This window comes from Chiloscyllium punctatum, chromosome 7, assembly GCF_047496795.1.
Source record: "Chiloscyllium punctatum isolate Juve2018m chromosome 7, sChiPun1.3, whole genome shotgun sequence".
NCBI classification, from domain to species: domain Eukaryota; kingdom Metazoa; phylum Chordata; class Chondrichthyes; order Orectolobiformes; family Hemiscylliidae; genus Chiloscyllium; species Chiloscyllium punctatum.
This window is the reverse complement of record NC_092745.1, coordinates 102,666,861-102,689,173: the sequence shown is the minus strand read 5'-3', so window position 1 is coordinate 102,689,173 and position 22,313 is coordinate 102,666,861. Positions and strand designations below refer to the sequence as shown.

Genomic DNA, 22,313 nt, shown 5'->3' with positions numbered 1-22,313 from the left:
TCTGTTATGGGATCTGGGCATCATGGGCAAGCATTTGTTGCATATTCCTAACTTTCTTTGAATTGTGTGGCTTACTAGGATATCATAGACGGCAGTCAAGAGTCACATGCTGAGATTTCCTTCTCTACTAGGCACAAGTGATATTACTTTTAAATGAAAATTGATGATAGCTTCACAGTCATTATTACTGAGACAACCTTTCACTTCAGAATTTATAAACTGAATTTAAATGTCACCAGCTGATGTGGGTGAGATTTGAACCTACATCCTCTGAGAATTAGCCTTGGCAGTGCAGCATTTCTTTACTTTGGGTATCAGTTTAATTGCCTACTTCCAATGTGTTAGACAGATGTAAAACATTTGTTAAACATCTCTGCCATTTCCTTATTTCCCTTGATAATTTTAAATACTTTAATTCTAAAAGATCCATGTTTACTTTCAATATTTACAAACTGCATACAAAAAGGTAAAACACAATTTTCAAGAGGACCTATTCAAAATATTTGTTTCAAAATTGTTGGATTCTTTACATTTATACTGCAGGAAACCACATACAGCTGAGTTTGTGAAGACAAGTGGGCACATTTTCGTATTTGCTTGACTCCAGTCTCGTTATTGCTAAACATTCAAATTCACAATGGCAATCACTCACTCAACAGCACTCTCAGAAAGAAACCTTTAATTCCAGATAAAATTTTTGTATATTAATTGCTCCAAATTAGCCCAATAATGTAGAAACTCATGATGCAAATTAGATTTTTGTCGGTATTTTCTATTTTCCTTACCTCAGCACTGGGGGATCCAAGTAGTATGTCAATGATAAAATCACTCACACAAGGAAGAATATAAAAAGAACCTAAGACAAAACAGCAAACCATGGTTTAAATGATCTTTTGGTTTCTTCAAGTCTCTACTCTCTAAGTTTTAAACTACTCTCAAGTTCTGAAAAAGGCTCACTGGATCCAGAACATTAACTCTGCTTTCTCTCCACAGATGCTGTTAGACCTGTTTAGTTTTTTCAGCACTTTCTAATTTTTGTTTCTGATTTCCAGCATCTGCAATTCTTTGGGATTTTTTTTTCCCCTCATGTTTCTAGCCTTGTTTTACACTTCAACTACAGTTTAGGTCATGCAACTTCATTAACCTGTCCTCTATATTTCAATAAGTAGAGAAGATACTGAAATGATAGTTACTTTAAAATTGAATTTCCTTACTCTATGTGCAATTCATTTTTCCAAAAGCCATTTGATATCAAAATACATTGTGCTTATTCTGCCTCTCTTTTCCTGTGGCGTTACCCACCAGTAGTTATTTCTCCTCTTTATCTCAGCTGCTTCATTTAACAGGACTCAAGTGTTTCTTATAACAAAATCTCACCATTTAAGCACAGTTACATATAAGCTGTATTTATTAAGAGGAGCTTGGTAACATCATTTCTAAAGCAAAGTGTGCTGTTGAAATGGTGATTTAACAAGAGTTTTTCTACTCTATTCAGTAAATTTTAAAATAGAGCAAATGTAAAAATTAACATGAAGCAGAAATGCATCACCAAAGGATATCTTCCTGAACCAGCCTGCAAAAGTAAATCTATAAGTAGCCCTCTGCATACTTCTTTTAAAAACATGGTGATACACTTTCACAGAGAAAGTATTTTTATAGATACATTCGATCCTTTGCATTGTATGTGATTTACTTATAAAATAATTCAAACTGGTATTATGAAAAATAAACTTCACTTTAAACTAGGTCTATCTTTCAAATATAACAGAAAAGCAGGGAACAGGAGCAGGAATAGATCAGCCAGCTCAGTGAGTCTACTATGATCATGGCAGATCTTCTCTCCTAATGGCATTTTCCCACAATATCTTTAAAGTGTAGAAATCTATTGATTGTTCTCTTGAATGCACTCAATGACGGAGCTGCCCAATTCCTCTGAGATAGAGAAGTCCAGAGATTCACCATCCTCTGCAACAAGAAATTCCTCCTCATCTCAGTCCTTAACATCTACCTCATTATCTGAGACTGTGTCCCTTGGGTTCTAGACAGCTATCCCATCCCTTCCAGGCATATACCCTTTCTGTATCTACCCTGCAAGAGTTTAGTGTTAGGGTACTTCAAATAGATAATCCGTTCTGTGAAAGACATTACCTAGTTGCTGGCACCGGAGCTGTAAACATGTCACTAGGAGTGATAAGGCCTCTCGAGCAATGAGCGTATCTTTGGTGGAGACTGAGTGTTGCTTCACACATATGCCTGCATGCAGTGTGGTTGATTCACCTTCACTTCCTGAACTGCAAGTGCTGCCTGTACAAGTTAAAACAATTTGGGTCATTCGGCTTGAATGAGTTTTCTCCTGATCTTGCATTAGAAAAATTTGACAGTATATTTGATGCTGCGCCAAAAAAAATTACTTCACTTATCCATCGTGCTATGAAACAATTTCTATGAAATTTATCAGATACCATAGAAGCATTCTATGAAAATTCATGAAAACAATTAAATGTCAGTAACGCTAAATATTAGATTTGCTGTCTCACACCGATTGTTTCAAAAGCACAATTACAGAGCTGAGTTTCAACACAAAAGGCCACAGAATTGGAGAGAATGCATTCAAAAGCTGTAATTCAACAAAAAATTTTCTATATTGTCAGAAAAAATTGTAAGTAGTGTGAGCACAGGTCCAAGAGTGAAAAGAAACAAATTTGGTAGATGACCAGAACAACATTAGCAGACAGCAAATTATGTTAAGTCCTGACCTGCATGACCAATGATATTTTACATGAAGACCATACGACAATTGCTGTAAGAGACTCTGTGAACTGTGAAACATCATCCATTTGATGTTTATGGCAAAGGTTCGGAGGCTTATATTAAGGTAAATATCCAATTTATGCTACTTGTTCTGGTAAACATTTGAAAAAAGCTTTTTAAAGTTGGACTCCAATGTCCAAACCAAAGCAGACAAATAAAGATTACTTATGCAAGGAAACGTTTTGTGAGCACAAGGAATTCCTTACCTGAACTGCTGAGCCTATTTCGGATACCAACAGAAAACAGAGAATTGGTACTCTCTCTAATTGGCTGACAGCTCCCCACCAGGTCAAGACGTCCAGCAGCTGCTGCCCATGTCAGCCTCATGAAGCAGGCCACTGTTGAGGTGAAATCATTCACATCCATTGTCTGCAACATAAAGTTACACATGCTCACATTAAAATACAAAACTCTAGCACCTGATGCACAAATAGCTGGCACACTACACCTCAGAAGGTGAATGACTGAGCTCAGGTTGAAACACAAGTGTAGCTACTACCCAATGATTACAGTTATGTGGAGATGCTGGTGTTGGACTGGGAGGGCAAAGTCAGAAGTCACACAAAACCAGTTTATAGCCCAACAGTTTATCTAAAATCACAAGCTTTTGGAGTACTGCTCTTTCATCAGGTGAAATGGGAGGTGATGCACAGATCTGTGTGCCTCCCACCACTTTACCTGATGAAGGAGCAGCACTCCAAGAATTTATGATTTTAATAAAGCCTATGAACTGTAACCTGGTGTTTTGTGACATCTGACAAATGGTCCAAATAATAACTTATTTAAACAACTAACATTAGATTCTTCAAGTGAAGCTGATAAATCTCAAAATAAATTAGTCCCTTTTCTTCTGACATGATAGGGTTCCCATAATCATTACCAGCTCTTTCCTTATATCACATACAGGCATCTGTTTATTAACATACAGGGATATTTGAAGAAAGCTGAATGCCTAAACCCAACTTTATAACTGAGGTGCTTTGGAAGGCAAGTATAATCTCATGTTCATACGTGTCAAATGCCAAGGGAAAACCTGTAAAGATTCAGTCCCAAATTTTATCACCATAATAAAACACTGAACCCGTGTTGTAGATTAGATAAGGGTAGCTTGTGTTTTTATTTAGCTGTTCTAGTGAGGAGGAAGTGAGGCAAATATACACTTCTGCTTAATCCGTTCAAGTCCAGTTTTACATTTTTAATTCACACACTCTAAAATTCCATAAAATGGGTCAAAATGTACTGAAAAGATGTAGGAGTCTAGAAATACAAATGTGCTACTTCAGGCCTCTTCAATAAGAGGTGGCTAGTGCACTGTCTTTCAATAATATTTTTACATTGAAAATTTCTATCTTTCCTTTTTATGGCCTCACCATTAGGAATATTTGTACAAATTGCCCCCACCACCACAAAATTCTAGATCTAGCCTTGGTAGTGTTGCACTCAATATCCTTGCAAAATGAATTGTGGCAACTCAATGACTTTATTTGAATATTGACGTCTGGAAATGGCAGTTTCTCGGACTGCAACTGGATAACAAACAGTAAACAAACTTTTACAAAAAGGAGTATCATGCGACAAGACTTGCCACCTCACCATTAAAACAAACTGCGCTTGCAAAATACCCGAATGTTAATGCACAAATATCTATGTTACACAGGTTGCATAAAGCAGGAGAACAAAATGATACAGAAGCTCACAGAAATACTCAGCAGATCTGAATCGTAAACTCTTAATCTGAAGCAATCTTAAATTCGGAACAGTATGCAACATTAGGCGCGATTCAAAGAGATCTTCATCAACTAGATCAATGGGCTGAGTGGCGGCAGATGTAGTTTAGATTAGATTAGATTCCCCAGTGTGGAAACAAATCCTTTGGCCCAACAAGACCCTCTGAAGAGTAACCCACCCAACTCTGAGTAATGCACCTAACACTATGTACAATTTAGCGTGGACAATTCACCTAACCTGCACATCTTTGGAATGTGGGAGGAAATCTTTGGAATGTGGTGCACCCGGAGGAAACCCAAACAGACATGGGGAGAACGTGCAAACTCCACACAGACAGTTGCCCAAGGTCGGAATCGAACCTGGGACCCTGGCACTGTGAGGCAGCAGTGCTAACTGCTGAGCCACCTTGCTGCCATGGATAAATGTGAGGTTTTGCATTTTGGTTAAACAAACAAGGACAGGACTTCTACAATTAATGGTAGGTCCCTGAGTTGTACAGTCAGGGGTTTAGGTACATAATTCTTGCCTTCATTGTTCAGACCATTGATTATTGGAGTTGGGATGTCATGTGGAGTTTGTACAGAGCCCTCTTTCGGAGTAGAGTCATAGAGATGTACAGCATGAAAACAGACCCTTCGTTCCAACCCGTCCATGCCAACTAGATATACCAAGCCAATCTCATCCCACCTGCCAGCACCTGGCCCATATCTCTTCAAACCCTTCCTATTCACATACCCATCCAAATGCCTCTTAAATGTTGCAATTGTACCAGCCTCCACCCTCTGGCAGCTCATTCCATACACTGGCAGCTCAAGAGTAGTGTGTCAACTTTTAGTTGCTCCTGTTATAGGAAGGATATTACTAAACTGAAGAGGGTTCAGAAAAGATTTATCAAGATGTTGCTGGAAATAGAGGGTTTGACTTAAAAATTAGCTGGATAGGCTGGGACTTCTTTCACTGGAGCGTAGGAGGTTGAAGGTCAACCTTATACAAGTTTATAAAATCATGAGGAGCATAGATGACGTGAATAGCAAGGGTCTTTTCCCTCGGGTGGGGGAATTCAAAACTAGGGGATATATTTTTAAGGTGAGAGGAGAAAGATTTAAAAGGACATGAGGGGTAATATTTTTTATACAGAAGATGGTTAGCATGTGCAATAAACTGCCAGAAAAAGTGATGAATGCAGGTACAGTTACAATGTTTAAAAGACATTTGGATAAGTAAATGGATAGAAAAGGTTTGGAGGGATACGGGCCAAGCACAGGCAGGTGGGACTAGTTCAGTTTGGGAACCTGATCGCCGTGAACTAGTTGGACTGAAAGGTCTATTCCGATGCTATATGACACGATATCAAAAGGTGAAAGGAATGGAAATCACTGCTGCCAAGAAAGAATTATTTGCCTGGAACATAAATGAAAAAATAATTAAGTAAGTCAGCAAGTAAAAAACAAAAACTAGATTAACCAAGCACATGGCAATAAAGAAGAACCGGAATTCTGGAAATGTTATTGCTGCTCATCCACAGGACATAGGAAGAAATTTCAGAGTTGGCGCTTTTCTGTGAAGTAGAAAATGGTATATAAAACAATAACAGCAGCATCCTTGTCCGTGATAGTTTTACTCACTTGTATTGCCACTCTGGCAGCAGGTATTATCTCCTCAATTCTGATAGATGACCGATCTGATGTCACACTCATCTGCCGCATTGTGGACTTTTCTTGACTACCACACATTGATAATTGTCTACTACTCTGTCGACTAACATTGCGAAACGGGCGAGAGGACAATGCTTCCATTCCATCCTTCAGGAAATCATCATCTAAAGTAGAAGGCATCATTTGGCCTACCAACAGAAACCTAGGGCAGAAAACACATGGCATTACAATAGGCAAAGTGTCTCAAGATTTTAATAAACGTAAAATGTTTCTTTTCATTAGTTCCACTAAAATGGCAAGAAATCAAGTTTAACAAATTATTTTGACAAGAGAATTATTTAACAACTTGACTAGATTTTGAGAATGAATATGTCTAAACCTGCCCTTTGTTCCTTTAATAAAGTTTCATTATTGTAGTAAATTTAGTCCTTTTTTTGTCATTTTCCTACTCAAAATTTTAAATTGAAGTCTCCCAATATCTCTTTTCCCATGCTTGCATTTGAATGGCTGATACTTCTTGAACTTGTAAAACATTTATGCTTTTGTACCATCTGAATTTCACCCCTCATTTTTGGAGACCAAATCACCCCAACCCAGCAATTTTTATCTTGATAAGGTTACTGAAATGTTAAACCTTGTAATGTCGAATCAGAAGCAACCCATTTAATCCCTTGATCTATTCTGGTATTCCATTACTTCACAGCTGATCTATGCTATTTATCTATCTTTTCTCCGAGCCTTTAATATTCCAAAACTATCTATTACAATCTTAATGTTTCAGTTGAACCGGCATCCAAGCTGTTTTGAGGGACATGAGTTCCAGATTCCAACTACCCAATTAGGAAACTGCAGCTGATAATCCACAACGCTGCTGCAGTAAACTGGGTCATTAAATTCATAGATCAGCAGACTGCACAATTATAAATCTTGAACTATTTATATGACAAACTGCTGAACAGGGTAACAGCAATCTTCAGGAACAAAGAAAGTAGGAATCTACTCACACTGCTGGTCTCCGAAAATGTGGAGAATTAATTGGGTAAATCAGTTTACAAAATCACTTAAACAACTGCATAAATAAATATCAGCATTAATACAAATGCCAAGCTATACAGTACAACGCTCTTTGGAGAGGTAAAATCAATTACTTCCAGAATAACTTCAAACATTTCAAAAGCTGAGTTGTACTCTTACTTCATCATACAGTTGCCAGATGCCGAGTCAAATTAAAATAAATTCCACTGACAGAACGTGAGCATCTCTGCAAAACAGAGCTATTATTGCCCATTCGTAGCTACCCAGCAAAAGTGACAGTCTTGATACAAACAGGTAATTTGCTTGGATATATCAGTGAACAATTAAGAGTCAACTATTTGCAAATAGGAGAATGGAAAATTTTGTTCCTTAAAGAACCTGACTAAACAAACTTCATAATAGTTTCATGGTCACTCTTACTGGCACTGACTTTTATCAAAATTCAAATGACCAAATTCCGCACAATTTAATCTCACTTTCTCTGGATTAGCTCAGTAATAAGGATCACTAAGCTTGTCAAATTGCCTGACAGTAAAAAATGTTTGACTCATGATCAAATTAATGGTTTTGATCACATGTGCAACACTTCAAAGTATATATTTTCTGGCACTTAATTAAATAGAGTAATAGAGATGTACAGAATGGAAACAGACCCTTCGGTCCAACCCGTCCACGCCGACCAGACATCTCAACCCAATCTAGTCCCAACTGCCAGCACCCAAGCCCATATCCCTTCCTATTCATATACCCATCCAAATGCCTCTTAAATGTTGCAATTGTAGCAGCCTCCACCACATCCTCTGGCAGCTCATTCCATACACATACCACTCTCTGTGTGGTAAAGTTGCCCCTTAGGTCTCTTTTATATCTTTCCCCTCTCACCCTAAACCTATGCCCTCTAGTTCTGGACTCCCCAATGCCAGGGAAAACACTGTTTATTTACCCTATCCATGCCCCTCATGATTTTATAAACCTCTATAAAGGTCACCCCTCGGCCTCCAACGCTTCAGGGAAAACAGCCCCAGCCTCTTCAACCTCTTCCCACTTTAAACATATGCCCTCTAATTTTGGACTTCCACAAATTTCTCTCAATGCCCGCCATGGAACACACCCTTGGCTATTCACCATATCCATGCCCATCACGACTTTACAAACCTTTATAGGGTCATCCCTTAGTCTCCGATGTTCCAGGGAAAAACCCTCAGCCTATTCAGCCTCTCCCTATCGCTCAAATCCTTCAATCATCCTTGTAATTCTCTTCTGCACTCTCTCAAGTTTAACAACAACCTTCCTACAGAAAGGTGACCAGAATTGTGTGCACTGTTCTAAAAGTGACCTCTCCCATATCCTACACAAATGCAACATCTCATCTAAATAATTAAACAAATTCCTGCTTTTCCCCTTTCAAAGGTTTTGACTCTTCACTGGACTATGCTTCTGGGCTCCACCTTGTGGCATGTCATTCAAGTGGCTGAGTAGTGAATGCAGTGATCTTATTAGTCTGTGCTAAGTTTCACATCTTATTCTTTGTTAATGTTGCTCCTCACCTCCTCAAATATCATTGGGCAAGTATACCTGACTATGGAAATGGTGTATTTTTGAATGATGCAACATATGTGGGCTCTCACCTTGCAAGCTGCAGGCAGATTGAATAAACTCCTTGCCTTGTCTCATAGTCCACCTCAGATGGAATGGAATCTCTCTGCATAACGTTCACCACCAAACTGGAATACAAAAAGTGCAAAGTTGTATAGCTTTCTTTGGCTAATATTTACCAAGATACGCAGCAAGGATTTGACAACCATATTTAGCAGCAGTATTTTGATGGTGCTTTCCATTATGGAGTGATTGTCACCTACATGTGTTTCTTAAATTAAGATTACAGTAATTTATAATACATAGAACTTTACAGCACAGTACAGGCCCTTCGACCCTCGATGTTGCGCCGACCTGTGAAATTAAGTTGATGCCCATTTAACCTAAACTGTTCCATTATTATCCATATGTGTGTCCAAAGCTCATTTAAATGCCCTTAAGGTCGGTGAGTCTACTACTGTTGCAAGCAGGGCCTCTACTACTCTGAGTAAAGAAACTACTCCTAATATCTGTCCTAAATCTATCACCCCTCAATTTAAAGCTAGATCTCTTTGTGTTAGCCTTCACCATCCAAGGAAAAAGACTCTCACGGTCCACCCTATCTAAACTTCCAATTACCTTATAAGTCTCGATTAAGTGACCTCTCAACCTACTTCTCTCCAACGGAAACAGCCTCAGTTCCCTCAAACTTTCCTTGCAAGACCTTCCTTCCATACCATGAATAGAGGCAGGGTGCCTGCAGAATGGAGAGATAAATAAGAGCCGGGTGGGGGTGGGGAGAAAGTAGCATAGAGTACAATAGGTGAATGGGGGTGGGGATGAAGGTGATAGGTCAGAGAGGAGGATGGAGTGGATAGGTGGAAAGGAAGATAGACAGGTAGGACAAGTCATGGGGACAGCGCTGAGCTGGAAGGTTGGAGTTGGGGTAAGGTGGGGGGAGGGGAAATGAGGAAACTGGTGAAATCCACATTGATGCCATGGGGTTGAAGTGTTCCAAGGCGGAAGATGAGACGTTCTTCCCCCAGGCGTCGGGTGGTGAGGGAGCGGCGGTGGAAGAGGCCCAGGACCTGCATGTCCTCGGCAGAGTGGGAGGGGGGAGTTGAAATGTTGGGCACAGGGCAGTGGGGTTGATTAGTGCGGGTATCCCGGAGATGTTCCCTAAAGCGCTCTGCTAGGAGGTGTCCAGTCTCTCCAATGTAGAGGAGACCGCAACGGAAGCAATGGATACAATAAATGATATTGGTGGATGTGCAGGTAAAACTTTGATGGATGTGGAAGGCTCCTTTGGGGCATGGATGGAGTTGAGGGAGGAAGTGCGGTGGCAGGGGAGGGTTCCAGGAAGGGAGGGTGGGTTGTTGAGGGGGCGTGGACCTGGCCAGGTAGTCATGGAGGGAACGGTCTTTGCGGAAAGCGGAAATGGGTAGGGAGGGAAATATATCCCCTGGTAGTGGGGTCCGTTTGGAGGTAACGGAAATGTCTTCGGGTGATGTGGTTTATGCGAAGGTTGGGAGGGTGGAAGGTGAGCACCAGGGAGTTTCCGTCCTTGTTATGGTTGGAGGGGTGGGATTTGAGGGCGGAGGGGCAGGATGTGGACGAGATGCGTTGGAGGGCATCTTTAACCACGTGGGAAGGGAAATTGCGGTCTCTAAAGGAGGAGGCCATCTGGTGTGTTCTGTGGTGGAACTGGTCCTCCTGAGAGCAGATATGGCGGAGGAATTGGGAATGTGGGATGGCATTTTTGCAGGAGGTAGGGTGGGAAGAGGTGTAATCCAGGTAGCTGTGGGAGTTGGTGGGTTTGTAAAAAATGTCAGTGTCAAGTCGGTTGTCATTAATGGAGATGGAGAGGTCCAGGAAGGGGAGGGAGGTGTCAGAGACAGTCCAGGTGAATTTAAGGTCGGGGTGGAATGTGTTGGTGAAGTTGATAAATTGCTCAACCTCCTCACGGGCGCACAAGATGGCGCCAATGCACTCATCAATGTAGCAGAGGAAGAGGTGGGCAGTGGTACCAGTGTAACTACGGAAGGTGGACTGTTCTACATAGTCAACAAAGAGACAAGCATACCTGGGGCCCATACGGGTTCCCATGGCTACCCCTTTGGTCTGGAGGAAGTGGGAGGAGTTGAAGGAGAAATTGTTAAGGGTGAGGAGCAGTTCAGCCAAACGAAGGAGTGTTGGTGGAAAGGTACTGCTGGGGCCGTCGGGAGAGGAAGAAACGGAGGGCTTGGAGACCCTGGTCATGGCAGACGGAGGTGCAGAGGGATTGGATATCCATGGTAAAGATGAGGCGTTGGGGGCAGGGGAAACAGAAGTCTTGGACGAGGTGGAGGGTGTGGGTGATGTCTCGAATGTATGTGGGGAGTTCCTGGACTAGGGGGGATAGGACAGTGTCAAGGTAGGTGGAGATGAGTTCGGTGGGGCAGGAGCATGCTGAGACAATGGGTCGGCCAGGGTGGTCAGGCTTGTGGATCTTGGGAAGGAGGTAGAACCGGGCAGTGAGAGGTTTCTGGAAGCTGTGGGTGGGAGATCTCCTGAGGCAATGAGGTTCTGTATGGTCTGGGAGATGATGGTTTGGTGATGGGGGGTGGGGTCATGGTCAAGGGGGCAGTAGGAGGAAGTGTCTTCAAGTTGGCGTCTGGCTTCAGCAGTGTAGAGGTCAGTACGCCAAACTACCACTGCACCCCATTTATCTGCTGGATTGATGGTGAGGTTGGGATTGAAGCAGAGGGAGTGGGGGGCGGGGGGGGGGGGGGGGGATGCAGAGATCGAGGGCAGGTAATAGGCCAGCACGGCGTGTCCAGGTGGATGGAGTGTGTTGGAGGTGGGCAACATTTCCCCTCCGCCCACCTTACCCCAGCTCCAACCTTCCAGCTCAGCACCGCCCTCATGACCTGTCCTATCTGCCTGTCTTCCTTTTCACCTATCCACTCCACCCTCCTCTCTGACCTATCACTTTCATCCCTACCCCCATTCACCCATTGTACTCTTTGCTAACTTACCTCAACCTCCTCTCTGACAATCACCTCCATTCCCCACCCCCATTCACCTATTGTACTCTATGCTACTTTCTCCGCACGCCCACCCCCCTCTCATTTATCTCTCCACTCTGCAGGCACCCTGCCTCTATTCCTGAAGAAATGCTTTTGCCTGAAAATTCGATTTTCCTGCTCCTCGGATGCTGCCTGACCTGCTGAGCTTTTCTAGCACTACTCTAATCTAGACTCTGGTTTCCAGCATCTGCAGTCCTTGTTTTTAACCTTCCTTCCATACCAGGCAACATCCTAGTGAATCTCCTCTGACTGCTTTCCAAAGGTTCCACATCCTTCCTATAATGCGGTGACCAGAACTGCATCAATACTTCAGGTGCAGCCATACCAGTGTCTTGTACAGCTGAAGCATGACCTCTGGGCTCTGAAACTCAATCTCCCACCGTATGCTTTCTTAACAACCCTATCAACCTGGGTGGCAACTTTCAGAGATTTAGGCACCTAGACACCAAGATTTCCATTCATCTACACTGCCAAGAATTTTACCATTAGCCTGGTACTCTGCATTCTTGTTACTTCTTAAGTGAACTACTTCACACCTTTCCGCATTAAACTCCATTTGCAGTAGCTGTTTCTCTAATAAGGTCCACATTTCAAAAGTGCCCATCCTTTGTAGTTCCTTTCCACATTCTAAACCTTGCGTAATCTCGTCATAATTGCCTTTTCCACAGTTATACCTCTTTCCCTGCAGAATATACCCATCCCTGCCCATTGCTATTATAAATGTAACCGAATTATGGACACTACTGCCAAAGTGCTCACCTACATCCAAATCTAACACCTGGCCGGGTTCATTCCCCAGTACCAAATCCGATAATGGCATTACCCTTTTTGGCCTGACTACATACTGTGTCAGAAAACCTTCCTGTACACATTGAACAAAAACTGACCCATCTGAAGTACTTGAACTAAAGTATTCCCAGTCAATATTGGCGAAGTTAAAGTCCCCCATAACAACTATCCTGTTACTCTCGCTCCTATCGAGAATCATCTTTGCTATCCTTTCCTCTAAATCTCCGGAACTATTCTGAGGCCTATAGAATAAGGACTTCTCCTTTCCTGTTTCTAACCTCAGCCAAAACTAACTCAGTGGATGAGCCCTCAAACATTATCTCAGCTGCTGTAGTTAAGAATGCCACGCCCCTGTCTCTTCTACCATCCTCTCTGTTCATGATGAAACATCTAAATCCCAGAATCTGCAACAACCATTCCTGTCCCTCCTCTAGCCATGTCTCTGAAATGGCCACAACATTGAAATCCCAGGTACCAACCCATGCTGCAAGTTCACCCACCTTATTCCAGATGCTCCTGGCATTGAAGTACACACATTTCAAATCAACATCCTGATTGCCAGTGCCCTCTCGTGACCTTGTATACCTATCCCTGACCTAACTACTCCTGTACACTGGAACTACAATTCAGGGTTCCCATCCCTCTACTGCATTAGTTTAAACCCCCCACCGAAGAGCATTAGTAAATGTTCCCCCCAAGGATATTGATACTGCTCTGATTCAGGTGAAGATCATCCCATGTGTAGAGGTCCCACCTTCCCCAGAAAGAGTTCCAATTATCCAGGAATTCAAAAATCGTAAAATAATCAAAATTACAAAAAGCACAGATGTGCTTTTGTTGTTAAAAATGTTTTTGGGTCACCATCCCACAAGACTTCTCTTTTGTTATGTTTTGGCGAAAAGATATTTCCTAAAGCTAAACAAAATCTCCTATGATTTTAAAACGCGCACTCTCATTAATGTAATGTATGCAACACTAAGTATATGATTTAATTGCAGTATGTAGTGCTCTTGACATTACAATGGATAGCATAATGTTCTCCTGCCTCTCATAATATAAGCTCATAAGAATCTGGATTAATAGACATGTAAGCTTAAAGTTGCATTACAAAACTTACTTTCTAGCTAAATAAGTAAACATGCTGGATAACACAAAAGTTCTAAATTCAAGGCAAAAAATCTGTGTTCTTAGGTCAATCTACCAAGGAGTGCATACCAATTTGCCAAGATGCATATCATATATACAGTACGTAGATGTAACAAACAGAATATCATAGTTGACAACTAACCCCCACCAGGCGGAGCTTTGCTCTCCTAGGAGATCCTGCAGTCTTGCCTACACTATAACTCTGAAAACACAAACTCAAACATGCATTAACCAACCTTAACTACACATTCAAAGAAAGAACACACAAATATACAAAGGTAGAAATGAATCTCTGACACTTTTTTTGTTTTCTCAGAATACAATTTATTCAATCAAGTTATTACATGCTATTATTTGTGTAGCAAAACAACAGATAGCATATAGAGCCAAGGCAGAAGTGCAGGGTCGAGCAAAAAGACAAAATTGCTAGAAATTAACAGCGAATCACAGAAAAGGGAGGAGGCTGGAGCAAGAAGGTAAAAGTTGACTAGAATGACAGAATGTAAAAAGAATCAGTGTTGTAAGAGATTAAGATTGATTAAGGAAATTTCCATTGATGATATTCATCTGTCAGATAATACGATATCAACAGCAGATCCGATGCATGTGAAAATTGAGATACAATGGTGAAAAAAAGAGCTATCTTTAATGTGTTGAGTAAATGATAAACTTGACTCCACATTTAAATGAGCCACCTGATTCCCAATGTTCTTCTTGAGAACAGTCGGGCAGGATCAATAAAAAGAATCGCTATTTTTATTCAAGTAGTGAGAACTTCTAAAGTGATCTGTCATGAAATATTTAATGATTCAACAAGCAATGAAATTGCAATCAATGAAAATGTACAGTGGTACAGATATTGTGTTTGACACTGATGAAATACTCCGGATTATCAAACATTGAGAAAATGTAGACATCAATTTTGAGAGCAACACTGAGTATTCAAGAAAGATTAGAAGAAATTATATTGTAAAAATTGTAAACCTAATTAAACTAGAGTCAAACGAAGTAAAGCACAATGAACATAAGTTAATTGTGAAAATAAACATTTTTGTCAAATAATATTGAGTATAATGCATGTAAATTTGGCTTGTTTGGATTCATATTTGTGGGATTAAAATTAGAAATTAAAATAACTAAGTCAAAGAAGGTAATTATCTAAATTGGGGGGGGGTTCAATTAAATCCATTATTCAATCCAAGTTCCCAAAGGGTGAATGTCTCAGTTTGTTACTTTATAAATACACCTTCATTATCTTATTTATCTAAATATCTTAATTTGAACTTCACAGAACTGTGATAGCACAGATGACAACTATTCAGCCATCACATCTTCACCAACTCTGGAGACAATCTCATGTGTTTCCCATACCTGTGCACACTATTTCTATCTAATGCCCCCATTGATGCCTCAATTAACCTGCCTCCCCAACATTTCCAGGCAGTGTGTTCCATACCCTATTAGTTATATCTATTTCCTGGACATAGGACCAGTAGCTCAACTTGTAGCAAAAAAATTAAAATCAATCTAGAATAGGTCAAAAATCCTTTCTAGAAATCATTTCTCACAGGATCAGTTGTGACAAGTGTCACCAGGTTTACAGTATCTAATAACCTCGTCAGTAAATCTTATTAATTGTTCATGTTTTAAATTGTGAGCTATTAATCAGAATATTGATGAACAATGTTTTAAATCAGGTGATCTGTTAATTTCTCAAAAGACTATTCGGAAATGATCACAGAATTAATACACTGAAGTGTTTGCTTGGGCCTATGAAATGCAAATTTCATTTTCACTCCAAACGCAAAAATAAAAAAAAATCTCACTATTTTCTCAGTTGTCATGAGGGTAAAGCTGAAATAATTTTAAATCAGTTCCCAAAATGAGACAATGATTGTAAAAAGTAATAATTATTTTAAGCAGTGCGCATTGGTGAGTTTTAAGGTGGCTGTGCAGTTTCCAGCTCACTTCTTGTGTGCTTTGCTATAATAAGCATTAACTACACAATACTATACAATTGGAAAGGTTTAGTGTAAAATTCAAGTCATACTCTGCATGTTATATTTAATGGAACTCCAAACTAATCAGAAGCAGCTTTTGCCAATCTGAAGTCAATAGTACACATTCAAATTAATTATAAAAGCACAACTGCAACCGATAAAACCTACAAAAGCAACAGAGGCTGGCAATCTGAAGTAAAACAAAATGCAGGAGAAATTGAGCAAGTCTGGCAGTGTCTTTAGAACGAGAAAATAGTTAATATTTCAAGTCCAACATGATTTTATCATGGAAGAAAAGTTATAAAGTCATAAATTATGAGTTTGACTGTACATTATAACAAAATCATGTTCAGGGAGATCTGTTATCTTTGTAAGGTTGAAAGCTTGCCTTTGGATACAATGACGTTGCAATGGCTAAAAGAACATAATGAATATAAACCTTGCTGCATCTCAGAATGGAATGCTTCTAAATAGAAACTGCCAGGAAAAATGTTGAATAATTGAGGCCAATTTTAGAGAAACTGACAGGTTAAGGGAAGAAGTTTTCGACGATAATCGAAACCTGGAATGGAAATTTTCTGAAAATATATTTTCTAATGTTTTTAACGTATTTGGATGGTGGTCTACTTATGAGGAGTTGAAACAATTGGAGGGAGAATATATATTTTTATGGTGCTACACCAGGAAGACAACAGCAAAGTTTAGCACTTAGCAGAACTGCTGAAGTTCATTTCAGCCAATGGTTGAGAGATCACCTTTAGCTTGGTGAAGTCTTAAAACAGATTATTCAACAAGGATCTGCCCTCTGAACTTCTGAAGATTTTTCAGTTCTGGTTTCAATGACCAACAATATACCAGATAGTAGATTCCAACCAAATTGGCCGAGTACAGTTTCACCTTCTAACTTGTTATGGTAGCATTGCAATATTAAGTGAGGCATTCCCATCTTGGCAAATTATTTAAATGTAATAAATTTCTGAAATATAAAAAGTCTTTCTAAGTGATTCAACTAATTACTAAAACATTTGATATTCAATGGAGAAAAATAATTATATCAGATTGGGTCAAGTTTGTTTTATGGTGCTTGAATGGCAGGTGGAATGAAAATAACCAAAAGGAAAAGACAAAATAATACATATCCATACCTTAAACCTCCTGCTTTGAGGAAGTTTTCACAGAAAGATTTAGCACAATTTCTTGCCATTTCATCATCTGAAGTAGGCATCAGCTTGGAACTAAGAACCTGTACAAACAGCATAACAAGTCCAAATCAACAGCAGGAACCAAATAACATTCTACACCAACAGGCAAATAAAACATTTATTTAATGAGTGGAGTGAATAAAACCTAGAACTTTGTCAAGAAAATGGCAACTTCACAAGAATATGAGGTAAATATTAACCAAAGATCAAGAGATAAACTATTTCCACTTAGTGTTACTATAGCAGGTCCCAGGTTCAATTCCAGCCTCGGGTGACCATCTGTGTGGAGTTTGCACGTTCTCTCAGTGCCTGTGTGGATTTCCTCTGGGTGCTCCAGTTTCCTCCCACAGTCCAAAGATGTGCAGGTCAGGTGGATTGGTCATGCTAAATTGCCCATAGTGTTAGGTGCATTAGTCAGAGGGAAATGGGTCAGGATGGGTTACTCTTCAGAGGGTTGGTGTGGACTTGTTGGGCTGAAGGGCCTGTTTCCACACTGTAGGGAATCTAAACTAATTCTATAAATAAAAGTACCCAAAATTGAGAGAAACTGACACACAATGAAATTTATACTGCTCATGAACACGCTCAAAATAGTAGACGTGAGGAAAACTGCATCAGATCTAGCTGACAATTAGGGCAGAACATGAGAATTCAATTAATACTCAGCTTCAGTGGATGCAGGATGCTACTATGCCTAACAAATGGAGAGTCACCAGGATTACCTCCACTGATTAGGAGTTCACGAATGATTTTAGTTTTACAAAAACTGAAAGAAACCTTGGTGAAAGGTCTCACACTGGAAGTTGAAACTGCAACATTGAGTGATTTCAATTATCATGGTTTTTGTTTAAAATATGCTCATTCCTTTTCGAAATGTGCCAGCAAATGTTCCTGTTAGGGTGAAGGGCAACATTTACAGGTGTAGAGTATGCTGGTTGACTAGCGAGATTAAGGATTCACTCATGAAAAAGAAGGAAGCATATGTCCGGTATAGAGAGCTGAAATTGAGTGACTCCCTCGAACCTAAGAGGGCAGTCAGGAGGGCAAAAAGGGAAATTGAAATAGCTTTTGCAAATAGGGTTAAGAAGAATCCAAAGTGATTCTACAAATACGTTAAGGACAAAAAGGTAACTAGGGAGAGAATAGGGGTCTTTAAAGATCAGCAAGGCCACCTACGTGTGGAACTGCAGGAGAAGGGGGGGGGGATACTAAACGAGCATTTTGCAGTGTTCAGTATGGAGAAGGATATGGAAGACAGAAAATGTATGAGGAAATATATAACGAAGTTTTTTAAAATGTCTACATTACAGAGGAGTTGGTACTGAATATCTTGAAACAAAGGTGGAAAAATTCATGGATGTGACCAAGTGTATCCTAGAATTCTGTAGGAAGCAAGGGAAGAGATTGCTTGGTCTCTTGATGAGATATTTGTATCATCGATAGTCACAATTGAGGTGCCAGAAGACTGGAGCTTGGCTAACATTGTGCCACTATTTAAGAAAGGTGATAAAGAAAAGCCAAGGAACTATAGATTGGTGAGCCTGACATCAGTGGTGAGCAAGTTGCTGGAGGGAATCTTGAGGGACAGGATGTACTTGTATTTGGAATGGCAAGGACAGATTAGGGATAGTCAACATTGTTTTGTGCACGGGAAATCGTGTCTCACTAACTTGACTGAGTTTTTTGAAGTAACAAAGGGGATTGATGAGGGCAGAGCAGTGGATATGATCGACATGGACTTCAGTAAGGCATTTGACAAGGTTTCTCACTGGAGACTGGCCAACGAGATTAGATCACATGGAATACAGGAAAACTAGCTGTTTGGATACAGAATTGGCTCAAAGATAAAAGGTAGAAGGTGGTGGTGGAGGGTTGCTTTTCAGTTTGGAGGCCTGTGACCAGCAGTGTTTCACAAGAATTGGTGCTGGGTCTATTGCTTTTCGTCATTTATATAAATAATTTGGACATGAACATAGGAGGTATGGTTAGTATGTTTGCAGATCACAGTGAAAGTGGAGGTGTAGTAGCCAGTGAAGAAGGTTACCTGAAAACATAATGGGATCTTGATCAGTTGGGCCAATGGGCCGAAGATTGACACAGATGGAGCTTAATTCAGCTAAATGGGAGGTGCAGCATTTTAGAAAGGTAAATCACAGCAGGACTTGCACACTTTATGGGATGGTCCTGGGAAGTGTTGCTGAACAAAGAGACTTTGGAATGCAGGTCCATCATTCCTTGAAAGTTGCATGTAGTTAGGATACTGAAGGTGATGTTTGGTATGCTGCCTTTATTGGACAGTGCATTAAGTATAGGAGCTGGGATGTCATGTTGTGGCTGTATAGGACTTTGGTTAGGCTGTTATTGGAATACTGCATGCAATTCTGGTGTCTCTGCTATAGAAAGGATGTTGTGAAACTTGAAAGGTTGAGAAAAGATTTGCAAGGATGTTGCCAGTGTTTGAGCTATTGGGAGAGGCTGACTATGGGAGGGCTATTTTCCCTGGAGCATGAGGTACTGGGAGGTGACCGTATAAAGGTTTGAAAAATCATAAGTGGCATGGATAGGTTAAATAGTTCAAAACTAGACGGCATTGGTTTAAGGTGAGAGGGGAAAGATAGAAAAGGGACCTATGGGGCAACCTTTTCATGCAGAATGTGGTGTGCGAGCTGCTAGAAGGAGCAGTGCAGGCTGATATGATTTCAACATTTAAAAGGCATCTGGATGGATATATGAATAGGAAAGGTTGAAAGGGAAATTAGCCAAACACTGGCAAATGGAACCAGATTTATATAGGATATCTGGTCAGCATGGACACGTTGGACCGAAGGGTCTGCTTGTGTGCTATATATCTGTATGACTCTAAATTCATTTTTGAACAAATGGAATCTAACCTTTATACATTCTCAAGTTGAGAATAAAGTAGAATTTCATGTGGAATGAGTAGGGTGTCAAACAACTATAAATTATTTTCCTCTGATATATTGAAGGCTTAATGAGGCAGCATAATAAAGGTCTCATTGGGAGGTGCAATGAGATGATCCAGTCTCTTGCAAAATAATATCCAAAGGTTTCATAACTTGAATAACTCATACCTCTAAGTTATACAGTACTCTGAAGGTGGACATCCCTGGTGCCGATGATCTAAACAGACTCTCCAGAATAGTGTTTGCACTGGGCTGATGTTGTTGCTTCGATGAAAGCGAGGGTGACTTTGATGTTTGATGACTTGAATCAGTCAGTAATGTTTTCTGCTAAGAATAAAATCAACATTCAGTTTAAATCGATCATTCTTCATATCTTCTGGCATTTAATACGCTGCATAATCAATAATTCACCATCCAGGCAAAAAAAACTCTACAATATCACAAAGAACCTGACTCCAGTATCTGCTGTGTACCAGCCTAGCATCAGTTGCATAGAAGTTCAAACTAGTTTCCATTCAATATTCTGTTGAATAAACAGCTGGGAGATATAGCTGATGTAATAAATGATACATCCAGCTGATTTCACACAAGTCAGGTAAAAGTGGAAGTAACAAGCTGCAAAGATGTAGGACGTCTGGACCTAATCTCAGCCTTCAGGTGCTTCATCTGTGAAAGATACAGCAAGAGTGGGACTGCATTTATAAACATCATATATTTAATTTTCCAGCTTTCAAAAGTAGAGGTTTAATTAGGGGCTTCGAAAATGACCTGTGCTCATGATACCGAAGTCCAAGAAAAGAGATTTTGAAGATCCTAAAGAGTCATTAATACTCATTCTGTAACTCATTTGTGACTCACATAAGCCGCTAAAAATAATTTGTACAGAACGTTTGAAATCTCAGATGAAGCTGGTAAAAAACGTACATTCCATTATGAGAATACATCCTTAAAATCAGATTAACAAAAGAACTGGTGGCCTGAAGTGCATTTACTTTAATGCAAGGAGTATAGTGGGTAAGGCAGATGAAGTTAGGGCTTGGATTGGTGCCTGGGGGTATGATGTTATTGCAATCAGAGACTTGGTTGAAGGAATGGCACGACCGGCAACAAAATGTTCCAGGATATAGACGCTTCAGACAGGACAGGGAGGGAAGTAAAAGGCGGGGGAGGAGTTGCATTGCTAGTCAGGGATGATATCACGGCTGTGCTAAAGGAGGACACTATGGAGGTCTTTGGTAGTGAGGCATTATGGTGGTGTTGAGAAATAAGAAGGGTGCAGTTACATTGTTGGGGCTGTATTACAGGTCTCCCAACAGTGAGCGTGAGATAGAAGAACAAATAGGTAAACAGATTATGGTAAAATGTAGAAGCAACAGGGTAGTGATGATGGGAGATTTTAAGTTTCCCAACATTGACTGGGAGACACTTAGGTGTCAGAGGTCTGGATGGGGCAGAATTTGTAAGAAGCGTCCAGGAAAGTTTTCTAGAGCAGTATGTCAACAGTCCAACTAGGGAAGGGACTATATTGGACCTGATGTTGGGGAATGAGCCAGGCCAGGTGGTAGAAGTTGCAGTTGGGGATTTCTTCGGGAACAGTGACCACAATTCTGTAAGTTTTAGAATACTTGTAGACAAAGATGAGAGTGGTCCTAAGGGAAGAGTACTAAACTGGGCCAAGGCCAATTATATCAAAAGTAGGCAGGAGCTGGGAAATGTGGATTGGACACAGCTATTTGAAGATAGGTTAAAGATAGTGCAGGATAGGCATGTCCCATTGAAAGCAAAGGATAGGAAAGTCAGGATTCATGAACCATGGATGACAGGAGAAATCATACGACTAGCCAAGAGGAAAAGGGAAAGTACATAAGGTCCAGGCAGCTAAGAACAGAATGGGCCTGAGGAATAGTGGAAGAGTAGGACCAGACTTAAACAAGGAATCAAGTGGGCTAAGGGTCATGAAATAGCAGAATTAAAGAGAATCCAAAGCCTTTTATTCTTATAAAAGAAGCGAGTAATTAGAGAAAGGATTGGTCCACGAAAGGATAATGAAGGAAGGCTGTGTGTCGAACCTGAGAGAATGGTTCTGAATGATTACATTGCATCAGTGTTCACTAAGGAGAAGGATATGATGAATGATGAGATTAGAGCAAACTCTGGAACATGTTGATACAAGTAAGAAAGATGTGTTGGGTAGGCTAGAGGTTATTAAGGTGGACAAATCCCCAGGACCGGATGGGATCTATCCCAGGTTGCTGAAGGAGGCGAGAGAGGAAATAGCTGGGGCCCTGACAAATATCTTTGTAGCATCCTTAAATACAGGTGAGGTGCTGGAGGACTGGAGGGTTGCTAATGTTGTCCCCTGCACAAGAAGGGATATTCT

At 40.5% G+C, this 22,313-nt stretch overlaps 1 protein-coding gene across 3 annotated transcripts in view; it reads right to left on the bottom strand.

The window, feature by feature from the left end:
* Nucleotides 1-22,313, bottom strand: part of usp24 (ubiquitin specific peptidase 24) — a 187,091-nt gene that overhangs the window by 80,366 nt on the left and 84,412 nt on the right. For 2 of the 3 annotated variants that reach the window (XM_072574455.1, XM_072574457.1), the window contains exons 30-36: nt 20,102-20,260; nt 16,953-17,050; nt 8,858-8,953; nt 6,165-6,396; nt 3,018-3,180; nt 2,149-2,304; nt 786-856 (exon numbers count right to left, since the gene is read on the bottom strand). In XM_072574455.1, coding sequence (XP_072430556.1) covers nt 786-856; nt 2,149-2,304; nt 3,018-3,180; nt 6,165-6,396; nt 8,858-8,953; nt 16,953-17,050; nt 20,102-20,260 — 975 coding nt within the window. The remainder of the gene's footprint in view (nt 1-785; nt 857-2,148; nt 2,305-3,017; nt 3,181-6,164; nt 6,397-8,857; nt 8,954-16,952; nt 17,051-20,101; nt 20,261-22,313) is intronic. The other variant, XM_072574456.1, reaches the window with a different exon arrangement.